The following is a 16,363-nucleotide window of genomic DNA, read 5'->3' as shown; positions in this document are numbered from 1 at the left end:
TGATTACGCAAGAAAACAACCAATGGAACCATACAATTGCACTTGCATCATTGTCTCTTTTGCCCTTTTTAATCCTTTCTCGTTATTTCTTTACTTTTTCATACTTCATATGACATGAGCATGGCCTGCTCCTTTCTATGTTACCATCATGTTCTCGGATTTAAACCTACCAACTGAGGAGATTTCCACTTATTTAGTAAATGCATGCACCTTATTTCATCGAAAACTATGAGAGAAAGTTCATACGTTTACAGAATAGGTAAAAACCTCCCTAGATGTGGGGAGAATAAATCCAACTAAATCCTAAGAAAATGAACATGAATTTCTCCTTTCTAAGTTACCATCGTGTCCTTGGATTTAAACCAGCCCAACTAAGAGGAAATTTGTACTTACTCAGTGAACACATGTATCTAATGGAGAAGTATGTGAGAAGGTACATACGTTTACCGAGTAAGTAGGAACATACCTGGTAGTGCAAAGGATAAATCCAACTAAATCCTAAGAACATGAGCAGTGAGTGAATGTACTACCTGACCTTGTTTTCTCCCATTCATGTAGAACAAGTCAGAAGTAACTGCATCTACCTATTTTAAACTATTTGTCCATCTTCCCATCATGCTCATATAGTATAATTGCTAATTTACATTGCTTATTAAAAATCATGGCCATTTCTACATCAAAATTCTAACTAGATTCTAACTATATTCTTGTTTATGCAATGCCAACATGGTACATAAAAAACACAACTTCATTCATCAGAGAACTGCATTCTAACTAAATTCAAACTATATTGTAACTATATTTAAACTAAATTCCATCCATCCATCAAGGGTAGGGGAAGGGGAACTAACATGCATCAGGAAGGAAGCCGGGGTGGTGGAGGAGGTGGTGTCGGGATGGCGATGGTGGAGGCCAACAAGGCAGCGGCGACGTCACAAGGAGACCGAGGAGGACGTAGATGATGTTGCGGCATCGGGGTGGTGGTGGTGGAGACTGATGTGGAGGTGGTGACATCATGGGAAGGAAGCCGAGAAGGGCGTGGAGGAGGCAACAACGTCGGGGTGGAAGTGTTGGAGGCCAACGAAGAGGCAGAGGCATCACAGGGAGGAGCCCGAGAAGGGCGTGAAGGCGATGTCAAGGAGTTGGGGTGGCAAGGAGGCTCGTGGCGTGAGGTGGTAGTGGCGCGTCGAGCAGAGGTGAGGGTGTCGGGTGGAGGAGAATGCGGCTAAGTCTTGGAGCATGGGGGTTGGATAGGGTATCAATCACTACCAGTTCTAGTTATGAGCCGGCTGATATCCTCCATATCATTGTCGGTTTGTAATTAGAACCGGCAGTGATGTGGTTAAATATGTTTTATTTTTACAGTATTATTTACAATATATTTTCATTAGATGTAATATTATTTTTTGTCAATATTTACATTTTGTTATTTACAATATATTGGTACAAATGAAAATACATAAATTAAAGCATGTCCTTAATTAATATTACCATAAATATAAAAGCAAGTCATTGCATTGATTAATATAAACAAAACCATATCCTTAATTAATACAAAATAAAGCATGTGCTTAAATAATATTTCCATTACTCCATATACTACGAATTGAAGCAAATCCTTAATTCATACAAATTAACATGTCCTTAATACAAATTAAAAAATACTTCATTAATACAAATAAGCTACTTTCTTTTAAAGATTCGACCTTTTTGATGATTGTGGCGTATATAGGTAGCTTCCTCACTCTCTTTCATGAGACTTATGTCAACTTCTTCTCTGAAAGGAGACAACTCGTCGAATTAATTGTAGTATTCCTCGTCTATAATATTCTCAACTCTGATAATCTTTTTTTTTCATTTAAGAACCATGTGGATCCCCTTGTTGATGGGGTCCATTACATAGAAGACTTATGTAACATCATTAGCCAGTATGAATAGTTCTTCTCTGTATCTGACCAGTTTAAGGTCCACGGTTGTGAAACCGTACTTGTCGATCTTTATGCCTTCCGGGAGTCTAACCCATTAGCACCAAAATAGAGGGACCTTTAAAGATCTATAATTGAGCTCTAAATCTCCTCTATGAATTTATATTAGGTGTCCCTATTGCTATTGTTATCATAGGCATCTATACAAACACCATTATTTTCATCTTGTACACTCGTGTAAAATATATAGTTATTTATGTTATATCCTTGGAATATTAGAATTGTAGTTGACGGTCCTCGAGCCAAAAAATTTTAGTGTATCACAATCCATCTGAGTACCCATCATGTGTTTTTTTAACCGATCGCCTAAATGATCTCTGTGCTCTCTCACGATCCAAACCTATGACTTCCTTGGGTTTTTGGCATGTAGCATGTTGTTGCGCATGTTGATGTAATAGTCGACTACAACTAATTGTTGCAAAACTGCGAAATATACTTGCATGGATCAAGCACAACTGTTACTATGGATTGCCTCCTCACTTATCGTCCCTTTCCCAGGTAGCCTTCCCTCATGATGAGATACATGCATACCAATCTGTTTGAGTTTCATGTAATGGACGTAGAACTCGATGACCTCCTCGGTTTCCCAACCTTCTGCAATGCAGCCTTCCGGTCGAGATCGGTTACGAACATATTTCTTTAAACACCCATGAATCTCTCGAAAGGATACATCTGTTGCAGAAACATATAACAAAAACCAGACTGAGAATCCGTATCTCTTTCACAAGGTGAACAATACGATAGACCATGATATAAAAAAGAAATGATGGAGAGAAACACATCTCAATCCAGCTTAGAGTATAGACTACATCTTTCTGCAACTTCACTAGCTTTAACAGATCGATTACCTTTTGTAAAATCTCATTGAAGAATGAGCACAACTTAATGATTATGTCTCAACCTTTTCCGGCAGACTACCACTTATTGCAACTAGAAGCATCTGTGTCATCATCAAATGGCTATCATGAGACATTATCCCAACTAATTTCAAATCTTTTATGTTTATTAGTCTCTTTATTTTGGTAGAGTAACCGGATACAACTTTGACTCCATACAAGCAACCGCATATGCTTTTTTTCTCTCCTTGCTTATAATAGTGTAGCAAGTTGTGGGAAAATATTTGCTGTCTTTATCCAAATTTTTAGGATGTAGTTTCTTCCAAAGTTCTTTATCTTTTAGGTCCTTTCATATTTTGAGTGTATCTTTTGATATGCAAATTATGTCTAGTACGCATCGATCAGAAGGTACCGGCGGAGGAAGATCTCTTCGCCGTCCTCGGCACTCTCCACTATGGGAACCTCCGCGGCGACCAAGGAAACGTCACCGACAGATTGGTGACGTCCGGCAAGTCCATCCTTATCTTCTCCCTTGGCCACCAGCTCCACGGGTCCGAGTAGTTGTCGGGCACCCACGTCTCCATGGTGTTGTTCGCCGGCAGCTCGGCGAGGGCCAATATGCAGAGCTTGACGCCGGATAGCACGCTGGTCCGTGCCATTGTCATATTTAGTCCCCGGCGCTGCCATGAGCCGGAACTCCTCCGGCGGCGGGTCGAACACGAGCAACGTCCCACATCCCGAATCTGACTGCACTAGCCAGTGCAGGCTGACGGGACGATCACCCTCCCTCTTCATGAAGATCTTTGAGCTACCTTCCATGCGAAGGGGAACCTCGCGTCAATTGGTGTCACCGACTCGTAGGGTCCGGAAGGTGATCGGGGCCAGCACAATTGTACAGTCCCTGCTTGGAACATGTGGTTTATGGATCTGATCTGATTCCTACAAAATTTGTAGGAAAATCCTTGACATATGGGCACAAAACTATGTCGCCTTTAATTAACTTAGTAGTACAATTACAATGTCCATAACAAGTTTCGCATTAAGGAGACACAAAGCTCAAGATTTAACAAGAGAAGAATATAAAGGCAAGAACTGTGCGCTGGGGTCCCTTGTCGACAAAAACCACACGCATGGCAAAAGATGACGCCCGGTATGAGATTTGCTCAGGAGGATCTCATAGGATTTCAGCTTATGTCTTCACTGTAGGGAACATGTTACAGAGCATCCAGACCATTACCTGTTCCACGGAAAACTGACTTCAGCATCCACAAAATATGTATAGCAACAACTAAATGGGGGCATATCAAATGTTAGAGCACCAAATTAACATGCAAAGTTTCTAAAAAATTTAGCATAGTTTTAATTTAGCAAGCTTCCATGATGAGTTTCAAATTAAAATTAAATTTGTGTTGGGACAAGAAAGGAATGAAATCCTGATAGACTATAAATTCAAAAACAAAGAAAAAAAAGGCAAAAAACGAAAAATACTATCCAGCACATGTGCGTCTTTCCTAACCAATGGCTGATACGCACAAAGCAACGAACTCACAAGACTCCTGTTCAGTCCGGCCTGTGCCGAAGCGGAACCCTTAGTACCCGTTGATTTCTTTCCTCCGCTCCTTCCTCCAGATCCCGCAGGAAGAGTATGTCAATTCAATGTTAATTTGTTTGAGACCAAACGTTAGGCTCTCAGTTCAAAGTTAATTTCTTAAGTTAAAATTTACAGTTTCCAAGTTAAATTTCCTTATATGTGAGATTGGTTCTTTCAGTCATCGACTTCGAATCAAAGTTGTGGGCAGCTCTGAAACACCGATACATCCAAATGCCCACGTATCTGTATCAATACGTGATACCGTATCCGATACCGATACGCACCGGATACTCAGCGATACGTACCCGCCGAGTATCGAAATAAATATTGAAAATTCGGATACTCTTTGGATATTTGTTGGTTGCATTCAGGATAAGGCCCAATCCAGTCTAGCCCAGTCGCATCTCCCAGACGAATAACCTAATGATATTGCATCTCTTAGCCGCATCCACTCCCACCCCTCCCTCTCGCCCGTCATCACCACACCCCTGCAGCGCTAGCGGTGAGTTCCTCTCCTCCCTGGCTCCCTCTTTTCCTCCTTTTTTCCCATCCCCATTCTTCTGATTTTTTACCATTGGTGACCAAGTGACCGTGTGCGGGCGGCGGTAGGCAAGCAGCATTGTGGGGGCAGTGGCTGCGAGACAGCGTTTGGGGTTGTGGCTATTGTCGAAGCAGCCTCCCTCGCCGGCTTGCCCAACCCCAACGGCATGAGGATGATGGTGAAGCCCAAGCCGCTGTTGCGTGCCAATCTATTAGGTATTAGCTAGTGGATTGGAGTTACTTATTATTGTTCTTTTAAATAGTAAAACATATACACGTATTGGGTTTCCTGAGAAAATGACGTATCCCCGTATCCGTATCGGTGTTGCCTAGGTGGGCAGCGCTGGCCTTTTTTGGGATGAACCTACTCACCGTGAAGAAAACTTGCCCGCTCGATTTTTTAATAGGTAAGTGTAAATTAGAAGTAGCTAAAAAAAGGCAAAGTGGGTAACACACCTTTTTTGTTTCTCTTAATGCCTTTTCAGTTTACTTGTTATTTTCAAGAGTGGTGCAACATTCCATACGACTACATACTAAACCCATTTAAGAAATTACTCGCAAAAAATATTTAGGAAATTTTACATGTCAATTTTATGTTCAACCCAAAGTGATTTGCACGGTTTCACCAAGCTCATTGTTTATCAAGAATCAACATGGCCATCAGAGTATGAGTGAGTTTTTGTCATTTCTACGTGTTATACTCCAAGAACTATCAATCTATTCAATTCACAAAATGCAACATGAGAATCAAAGTGATGACGTACATTAGCCGTATAGTAGATGGTCCTATAACAGCAGCAACTTTCTGAGCCTTCTGTGTTTCAGATTTATACAAGTCTTTGAGCTCTTTCTTTGTTTTCCGTGCTTCTCTCTTCTCCTCTTTCACTGCTGCCTAAAGGTCGAAAAAAAGGGCCAGAGGCCCATGATGTAAAGATCAAGAAAAGTGATTTCAAGCATGTTTGCAAGGTTAAATGATTTGTTGTATCATGCAGGTTTTACAAATCATTTGACAACAGAGAAGCATGGGCATCATCCGAGCCATAATCTAGATCACTATGCAATTAAAAATAAGCAAAGAGAAGCATGAAAACTAAGATACCATTATTTTATCAAAAGTTGATACTACTGGCACCAGTTTGTAATAAGTCAATATGTATTAAACGTAAACTAATACTTTCAGCCTTTCAGGTTGTTTACCAATAAACTTGACTACAAAACAAAAGGGGAACAATATGGCATGTGATTTGTCAGCTTTTGAAGCCTGGTGAGAACCAAATGAACAATACAAACATGCTTATCTTCTTTTTTTTCTTCTTCCAATTTAATTAATCTAATATATTGGATGACCATCGCAATACATCTAGAAAACTAAAGAAAAACTTATTCTTTTTACCTTTCTTGCCTTCTTTTCGTCCTTAGTTTCCTTGTGAACTTCTTTTTTAATTTTTTCACCACTTGAAGCTTCTGCTGTCTTTACTTTCTTCTCTTTTTCACCATTTCTTTTCCTTTGTGGTAGGTAATCTACTGGAAGTTTCTCTTTCCCTTGAAGCTTGATGATATCTTTCGTTGTAGCTGTTTCTCCAGGGAAAACTCTAGGAAGTCGCTTTCTAGGATTTCCTAGAGTTTTAATTTGTCCAGGATGATTGTCAAGGTTAGAGTATGTCGAAACAATGGTCTCGCAGTCCCAAACTTCAGATTCATCACTGCTTTCTGAAACAAGTACGACTTCTTCCTCTGCAGGTTCATTCAAATACCTTTCAACATATTCGGCGCACTTTTTTATTACTTCAGCAGATTCATCCACCTCATCTGCTGTGCTTGAGTCCAGTTTTCTACGAACAAAATCTGCTGGTGTTCTATATTCTTCATCAACACATACATTTTGACTGTGGAACAATTTCAGTTCATCTATAATTTCACTTGGCAGTTCATATTCCCCATCTCTAACACCTCTGTCATCACCGTCACTGTCTCCATATTCTTCCAAAGCAAGCTGTAAGTTGATACACACAAAGTAAAAAATTAGCATAGCATTTGTAGCACACAAGAGAAGTCATAACTTTGCACAATGAATTCCGGTCCAAATCTCAAAAATAGCAGAGGTTGATAAGACATCGTGTACGTTAACTTGAACTAGCTTCATGGCCAGCAGTTGGTATGAGTGCAGTCTTATTCTACCACCGTTAGGTGACTTACTAAACCCTTCCAAATCTTCTATCCAGAGAGTTTGCATTTACAGAATGCTCATACAAATGACAAGATCACAAGCAAAGATGTAAATAAGTCATGTAGACAAGGAGTCCTGCGCTATCTAGCAGCAGAATATAAGGGAAAGTAGTTAGTATATGTAATTCACATTAAGTTACGTCTGAGACCGTCATATCAAATGCACATTAATTCTCTATAACGGCAGCGGTACAATTGCACTGAGAGCAAATAGCTCAGCCAGTAGTAATATACTAAAGCAGTGTGGACTTCTTAATACTTTCTCTCCACTCTACACCAAATCAAATGTCAGAATTTGTTGTGAAATAAGCTCACCAGATCAAACTGTTCATCCAGCAATCGACGCACTCTCGGCTTGGGCTCATCCTCAAACTCTTCCTCCTCTTCGACATCACTGAACACACCATTCCCCTCTTCCTTCTCTTCCTCCGCCACCTCCTCATCCCCCTCAGCCTGGTTCGCCATGATGACAAAATCCTCCTCCAACCCCTCATTCTCCGACCCACCATGGGACACATCGCTCTCATCGAGCAACCTAGCAACATCAGGGTCGACGGCCCTCTCCACCCGCCTCACCGGCGCCGTCTTTGCAGCCACCTTACACATCGTCCTCCCCTCGTCCAAGTCATCCTCTCTGGGACCAACCCGTACCCTACTTGCGTCGTACGCCTGCACATGAAACAAAGGTTAGGGCGTTAGGCATTCCAATAGCAGAAAGGACCGGGCTTTTGATGGAAAGGAGCTACCTTGACGTCAAGGGGGAGGGGCTCGGGGCGAGCGGTGATGCTGGGGACGAAGGAAACGGCGGCGGCGGCGGAGGGGCGGAGCTCGCGGAGGTGGGAGAGGTAGTTGTAGCCGTCGTCGGGGAGGCCGAGCTCGAGGATCTCGCAGCGGACTTGTTCAGGGAGGGGGCCGGAGGCGCACGAAGAGAGGTGGTCAGCGTCGGCGGAGGGATCGAAGGGGTCCTCGTCGGCAAAGCCGGGGACGGAGTAGGCGTTGTTGTCGATGCGGACGAAGACGCGGTCGTTGGGATCGGCGGCGCCGGCGCGCGGGAAGAGGCGGAATGTTGCGAAGTTGCGGGGCTTGCGGCCGCCTCCTCCTCCCCTTCCGTCCATGTCGTCGGCGGCGGCGCAGGGATGGGTTAGGGTTCTAGGGATTTGAAGAGCCGTGTAGACCAGCAGACTAGAGGGGACAAGAGAAGTTGTGGGTTTAGGTTATCTCCAAAAACTTTAAAAATTCATTTTTTATAATATTATTATAACATTCTCTAACATTATTATAGTATTTCTTATTTATTTCATCTCCAACGGTTATTTTATTTTCTACATTCCATTATTCTTCTCCTCCTCTCAGACTCACGTACATATGCTGTAAACAGTAATAGAGGTAGTCGTATCGTGCCCGAAAAATACCGTCGGGCAGCTGCCTCCCGTATCACTGTTTGCTCAATACTGCCCCCGTTGGAGAGGAATACAGTGCAGAAAGATGCGGTATTTTACTGTACCAGGAAGCAGAAAGTACAGATGCTACCTCTGTTAGACCGACGAGTAAATTTTATGTATAGAGACTGTCCACGTTATGGTTTTGTTTAGATAGAACATGGTTTCGTAGTTTTTAGTTAGTTAAAAAAAATAGCTATCTTTATCAGTATATCTAAAAGTTAAATAAGATAGGCAAAATCTATTTATAAGTTTTTTAATTTATTTTAGTTATAATCGTTTACTCAGTTAGCTAAAAGTCATTGAAAATCAAAATTAGAAGCCAACCATTTAAATAATTTCTGGCTTTTTTAAGAGAAAAGCTGAAAAAAAAATCATTCTAAACGGGGTAAGGAGGACAACTAAGATTGCAGTGAGAAAGAGGCTGCTATGCTCAAAATTTTAAAACTGGGTGTTTAGATTTTAGAATTAGAATTCAAATACTACCAGCAATTCTTTTTTTTTTTTTTGGCAATATCGCTTGTAGCCAAGCACGCCTAGACTGCTATACCATCAGCAGCTCGTAAACAAAAAAGGAAAAAAAATAACCCGTCAGCAGAAAAGAACAGTCTGCCTTGCATAAGTGGTTCTAAGAGCAACAGAAAAGGCATTGTACTCATCTCCCAAAGTCTGCAGAAGCATCCTTGTAAAACTGATCATTCGAAAAGTCCAAGCTCATTGCCTGTGAGTGTGTTTTGCACTACATAGTTGAATAATGCCAATATCTTGCACGCATTCACATTGTTGTACAACATCTTTCTTTTTAATTTATAGGCAGAGCTCATAAAAACAATCCAACATCTCGTACGCATTCACATTGTTGAAACAAATAGCAAGTAACTAAAAAATGTGCATCTGAATCTTTCAAAGGGAAAGGGAAATTTTCCTGTTCCTATGAGAAAAGAATTGAAATTCATAATTCCGAACAAAGCCCTGAAAGAATTATCAAAACGCCGCAATGAGACCGATCAAGAGAAGCCATTATCGGCTTCAAAAAAAAAAGAGAAGCCATTATCAGTGCAAACGAGAGCATCGTTATTTGTGTTGATGGTTTACAGTTTTACATGAACAAATTCTGGTGACCCGTATCATTCATCTTCATTTGGTTTTTTTCTTTTCTCTGAAAAGACGGCAGCAGTTTTTTTTCGCGAACTACACATGAGAGCTGCGTGTCAATATATTAAGTAAAGGGAGAACTCGAAGACGAGTTAAAATACAATACCGTTCCAACAGCCGGATTAGTTATAAAGATGTGGAGGTCAACCTAGCAAGATACACAACCGAGATGCACCACCTAAACACCACAACCGTGCCTCCTCACAAATGTCTACCAGAAGACCATTGATTGAGGGACGAGCTCCATAAAAAACGCATCGATTCCGCAGCTTCCAAATAAACCATGCCACCAAAATCACTAAGGAGTTGAAACCCTTGCGGACCTCCTTGGGAGCTTGTTTCATCGCTCGACGCCACTAAGTTTGAAAGTTCGTGTCGTCAGGCGTTGGTGCCAAATACCCCAGGTGCACCAGTTGTAGCGTTTTGAACCAGATCTCTCTAGCAAAAACACAATCAATCAATAGGTGTTGCACCGTTTCATCCACCTGATCACAAAGCAGGCAACTCAGTGGGTGTTGCAAGCCACGCCGTGCGAGCCTATCCACTGTCCAACATCTATTGAGAGTTGCTAGCCAAACAAAGAACTTGTCTCACAACGGAGCCCACGTCTTCCAAATCCTCCTGTATGGCTCAAAGGTAATAGCACCCGTGAAGAAACGACGGTAGGCCGAACGCGTCGAGAACGTGCCGGATGCCACTGGGGTCTAGCGGTGCTGATCCGAAATCCCCGCATGCAACTGAAAGCCCGTAACAGCATCCCACACTTGCATGGAATTGCAAGATCGCCAGCCCATTTAGGGCTGCACCAATGTCTCTGAGCCAAGCCCGATTCTGCAAGGCCGTGTACACAGTCCTTTTAGCGACCGCCCTTTTCGCTACAAAAGGAAGTAAGTCCGGCACCAAATCTTTCAGAGAACGACCAAGCAGCCATCTATCTGACCAAAAGAGAGTCGAGTGCCCGTCTCCGACCTCGGATACCATGGATGCCGCAAACATTGCTTGTACGTTGGTGGGTATATCCAGGTTGAACATCGACCAGGGCCTGTCTGGCAGCGATTTGTGCAACCAGAGACATCTCATCCGGAGGGACCATTCCAAGATCTCAAGATTGTGGATACCAAGCCCTCCAAGCTCAATCGGTTAGCAGACTCGAAGCCAAGCAACTGCACAATGACCACCTTGAATTTCCTTTCGCCCTTTCCAAAGAAATGCTCTCCACCTCTTGTCAAGGGCTTTGATCACCCATTTTGGGATATCCAAAACAAGAAGCGTGTATATCGGTATGGCGGTGAGCACCGCTCGCACCAGGGCCGAGCGACCAGCGTTGGTCAATAAGCCGGCCTTCCAGCCAGGCAGCAAGTCATCGAATCTGTCAATGAGTGGCTGGAGGTCCGTCTTTCGCAACTTGCAGACAGAGAGAGGTAGGCCCAGGTACATACACGGTAGATTTGCAACCGGGCACGGCAAGACTGAGGCGACCAGCTCCAAGTCCGAATTCCTGCAACCGATGGGAACAATTGAGCTCTTCAGCATTTTTGTATGCAACCCAAAAGCATGTCCAAAGGAACTCAGTATAGCCTTGGACAGAGAGAGATCCCGGGCACTTGGTTGCAGAAACAAAACGACATCATCCGCATACAAGGATAGGCGATGACCGAATCCCCTCGCCACCAAAGGTGACAACAAACCTTCCTCTGCAGCTTTGAGGAAGATAGAATTTAGCACATCCATCACAAGGATGAAGAGCATCGGCGATAGTGGGTCACCTTGTCGGAGGCCTCGGCGATGTACAATGACCTTCCCCGAGCACCCATTCAGGAGAACACGGGTTGAGGAGGACGAAAGGAGCAAACATAAGATGTTCATCCATCGAGAGCCGAATCCCAAATGTGAAAGCACTTCCAAAAGAAACGACCATGAAACCGAATCGAAGGCCTTTGTAATGTCCAACTTTAGAAGGATCCGAGGCAACTTTTGGTTGTGGAAGTACTTCACCATTTGTTGAACCAGAAGAAAGTTATCATGAATACAACGACCCTTGATGAACGCACTCTGATTCATCGACACCATGGCCGACAACCTGGGCGCCAGCCGGTTAGCCAATGTCTTAGTAGCAAGCTTTGCGAAGCTGTGGACCAAGCTAATTGGTCTGAAGTCCCTCGGGTGGTCGGCATTCGGATCTTTGGGGATGAGAACAAGGAGTGCCGAGTTCACTAGGTTGAGATTCCTACCATCCCCGCCGTGCACAGCTTGTAATGCCTCCATGACGTTGTCTTTAATAACCGGCCAGCACACCTTATAGAAACGACCCGTGAACCCATCCAGTCCCGGTGCTTTGTCCGGCGGCAAGAGTTTTATAGTTTCCCACACCTCGGACTCAAGAAACGGCACCTCTAGCTCTGCTAGGTCAAAACCAACAGGGTGGAATGCTTGTAGGCATAGGGTGGATTGCTGAAGATGAGGCGATCCGAACAACTTAGAGAAGAAACTCCACATTGCCTCCTCCTTATCCTGCTGGGAGGTCAGCACACGACCATCGATCTTGAGAGCGGGGACCCAGTTCTTCCTTTTCCTATATCTGGCATGTAAATGGAAGAACGTTGTGTTGGCATCTTCCTCATGAAGCTAGCTGATCCGCGACCGGGAACACGTAATGGTGCGCTGCAAGGAGGACAGGGTGAGGCAATGCTTCTTGAGACGGTGCCTCAACCAAACTTCCAAATCGCTAAGGGGCCGACCATCCTGCGCCATGTCCAATCTGTGTAGGAGCTCTCGGGCTAACTGAAGCTAAAAGTTGACATTACCTACAGTCTTCTGGCTCCAAGACTGTAGCCCCCTCGCAAGCCTACCGAGCTTAAGGGCGAGGCGCTGAAGTGGACCCACGCTGTCCACCGGAGGCGACCAACATTGGAGCACCACTTCTTGGAAGCCCTCGAGCTCCGGCCAAAAGCATTCAAAGTGAAAGTGTGCCTTTCCCTGCCCCTTGTTTCTTAGTCCCAAATGTAGAGGGCAATGATCGGATACTCCCACCGCTGAACTTTGCAATAGGCAGTCACAGAAGAGCTCCTCCCAATCGGCTGTGCAAAACACACGATCAAGACGAACCAAAGTCGGCAAGGAGCGCTCGTTCGACCACGTGTAACGTCTTCCATGGAGCTCAATCTCATGCAACTCCAGATCATCAAGCAATCGCCTAAATCGCCTCATCATTGCACGATCGACATTTGAATTGTTCTTATCAGCCGACCGGTAAATCAGGTTGAAATCACCGACCAAAGCCCATGGCCTTGGGCATGCAGAGTGGACAACCCTAATCTCCTGCATGAACTGGAGTTTGTTGGCATCGAGATGTGGCCCATATATGCACGTAAGCCACCAAGGCCACCTGTCGGGGCTTGTGAGTTGAGTCAAAACCGAGTAGGAATCAATGCGGGAGGAAATAGAAGTGCACACATTTCCCTTCCAAGCCATTAGGATCCCTCCGCGAGTCCCAATGGCTGGAAGCACCACCGTGCAGGTGAACTTAGGACCGAGAGCAGATAGAAGGATTGCAGTCGACATCTCCGCAGTCTTGGTCTCTTGGAAGCAAACAATATCGGGGTTCGCCCCGTCCACGACCACCCGAACCTCATCACGGCGTGACGGGTTATTCAAGCCACGAACATTCCATACAAGGATATTAGCTGCATCCATTCAAACAAATGCCGACCCGACGACCGTCGCCTAACAAGCACAAAATACAACGCTTAACACGTAGACACCAGGAAGTCCACAGAACGAACTTCGTCATCGTCCAGGACCACCCAACCGAATAGGGCCGCAAGGGTGACCAAATGTGCACAGGATAGGGGTTTCTGAAAGAGCGTCGCATAATCATCTAACACATCCTTGTCAAGGTGCTCGACCTCATCGATGATCCCTAGTTTCTTCATGAGTACCGCCCGAGCATGACTGATCACGTTGGCCTGGGAGCCGCGGGCGGATCCAGCAAGCCACGCACTCCTCCTAGTCGGCAAAGTGGAAGGCGTCGGTGACCGTGGTCTTCGCATTTGCACTGGGGAGCTCTGGAGCACAGAGGAGATGGGCACAGAAACCCGGGCCAGGAAGGCACTCTCCGCTTCCTGGAGAGGCGACCTAAACAGAGGAGGGATCGACGCCGACCCCTGTGGCAGCACGGGCGCGGCTGGCAATGTCTCCGTCATAGGCACAGGCTGCACTGGTGGTGCTGAAGGCGACTGAGGCCCCATTGCCACGTGCGAACGGCGCCTCTGGTACATCAGCCTGCAAGTCTTCGGTTGATAACAACGAATCGGGCCAACCTTCCCAACAATACCCGAGGGCTCCTGAGCACTTTGGGCCGCAATGCCACAAGGTGAGCCAGCTGCGATGCGTGTGTCCTGAGGGGCAGCAGCGTTGGGCTCAATCCCGGCTGCTCCGAAGGAGCTTGCGACCCAACCCAGTCCAAGGAACCATCCCAAACCGCGTCTGATGCTGAAGGATGGGGTAATAGAGGCAACAACAGGAATTCAAGCGTGCCCGTGATACCCCCCCCCCCATTTGAGCCAACCTGAATGGAGCACTCCAGGTCCTGACACTTCTGCGCGCCGGGGTCAACTTTTGAAAAGCTAGCAGGGCACGGCTTTAGCAGGATTCCCGCAATAGCAGAGCATGGCAAGATATCACGCTGCACCACCTCGTGACCCACTGCGCCAGATTCCCGCGCAATATCCACCAGGGCACTCTCATGTACCATTGGATCCCAACCCCAGGAGCGGGGAACAGCAGAGCGAACCACTGTGGACACCTCCGGAGGTGAAACGATGTGGCCGAGGGACTTAGAGACCGAAGAACACTCTAGTAGCATTGGGTCCACGAACTCCGTGGGCAAGGACCGGTCAAGCGGAAGCTTTGAGCTCGTCTTGTCCACGAACGGCATCCAAGGTGGCTCACGTGACACGGCTCGCATGACGACACACAACCTTCCAAAGTGGAGTGGGGTCCGCTGCGACCAAGTGAGAGACGCGACAGGGGGCGATCACCACTTCCCAGCCGTGCCGGCGGCGAAGCACCCGACCGGCGAGCCACCAAGAACGCAAGACACAGCCCACCAGCGCCTACGGAACTCGAAGCACCAGACCTGTCGGCCCCCGGAGGATCATGGAACCTTGTTCGCTTAGGCCACGGATCGAACCCAGGGAAATCGTTGTCGTCACTATCCCAATTGTCCGGTGGGGTGCCGTCGTCGGAGGAACCTGAAGGGAGGCGCCAATCTTGAATTTCAAGGAGGCAGATGGCGACCGAGTAATAGAGGCAGGATTGCTTGGATTGAAGAATCTCCTCTGACTGGAGAAATAGTCTGTGCTTGACATACTCCTCCATTGGCTCAGGGATGATGATGGACGCCTCTGCCGGGATGAGCCTCGGATCAATGCATTAGGCCACCACAGTGAAATGGCGTAGGTCCTTCATGTCCACGGAATCCGGCGTTGGCTGCAAGGCGACGCAGGAATTTCCCAGGGTCCGCTCCACCATGGAGAGACGCCATGCATGCACCGGTATACCTTTAAGCTCTAACAGGACATGGAAGAACAAGCTTCCCGCAACCACCGAGGACTGACGCGTCCAAGGACGAAAGCTGAGTTGGAACGACGCCCCGGCTGGCAGGAGGGCGTGTAGGATGTGATCATGAGCCCTTCTGTCCCGAAAGCGAACCAGGAAGTCCTCAGGGAATCCACGACTAATCAAGAACTCGTCGGAGGAAATACCGAACCTGGTGACCAAGAACGATCGGAGCTGCTCCTCATCAACTCGTGGACGAGTACCCACCACCAAACCCACCAGAGCATGAGCAAGCCCTGCCTCATCAGTGAGCAGCTCCGCTGAACGAGGGATGAGGCAACGAAGCTGCTGCGACTGAAGTTCTAAGGGACTATGACGGGACTCCACAGGCGATGGAGCACAGATAGGGGGAGGAGAGATCTCGCGACCGGTGGATTGTGATGCTGCAGAGGGCGTGAGGGTGGGCGCCGGGATCCATTCTGGAGAAGCACACACCGGTGCCTCCTCCGAGATGGAGGGTGGGCGAGCACCAATTGTCTGTCTTGCCATCTGCCGCGGAGGTGGCCACGCGACCGATGCATGCTGCAACCTTGACGAGGACTCTAACACGGCCTGTGGTATCTGACAATGACGGGCCTAGTGCCCCTCCTGCCGACACCAAAGACAACGCGACGGGTTCCGGCAGGCCGCTACGACGTGGTCCTTGGCGAGGCAGTTGAAGCATCTGCCAACCAAATCCGCTGGGACTGGCCGCGAAGGAGGTGGCCAAGGACGCGGAGCTTGGTTCCCGCGCCTCCTTTTCCTGACCACCAGCTGCCACCCCCCATCATCCGCTGGCAGGGAACGCGGGGCGCGGCCAGCATTGGAGGAGAGCACGACGGCAGACTTCATGGTATGAGGACGCGGCAGGGGACGGTGGCGGTCTGCATCCCGAGCCACATCCAGACGGCAGCAGTTTTACTGTACTGTTATATTATTGAGAAGAGGAATCTTCATTTAATTTCTCCCACTAATCCAATCCAACTGCAAATC

The 16,363-nt window shown here is 46.5% G+C and overlaps 1 protein-coding gene across 1 annotated transcript; it reads right to left on the bottom strand.

Annotated features, from left to right (window-relative positions):
* Positions 1-3,791: 3,791 nt before the first annotated feature.
* On the bottom strand, positions 3,792-8,383 carry LOC133912584 (uncharacterized). Its single transcript, XM_062355401.1, has 5 exons — positions 7,925-8,383; positions 7,494-7,847; positions 6,346-6,945; positions 5,717-5,844; positions 3,792-4,058 (listed from the first exon to the last, which is right to left on the bottom strand). The coding sequence occupies exons 1-5, from the start codon at positions 8,291-8,293 to the stop codon at positions 4,055-4,057; spliced, it is 1,455 nt and encodes a 484-aa protein (XP_062211385.1). The 5' UTR covers positions 8,294-8,383; the 3' UTR covers positions 3,792-4,054.
* Positions 8,384-16,363: the final 7,980 nt, after the last annotated feature.

The sequence above is a fragment of the Phragmites australis genome, chromosome 3, assembly GCF_958298935.1.
Source record: "Phragmites australis chromosome 3, lpPhrAust1.1, whole genome shotgun sequence".
Taxonomy (NCBI): domain Eukaryota; kingdom Viridiplantae; phylum Streptophyta; class Magnoliopsida; order Poales; family Poaceae; genus Phragmites; species Phragmites australis.
This window is presented reverse-complemented; position numbering and strand designations above follow the sequence as displayed.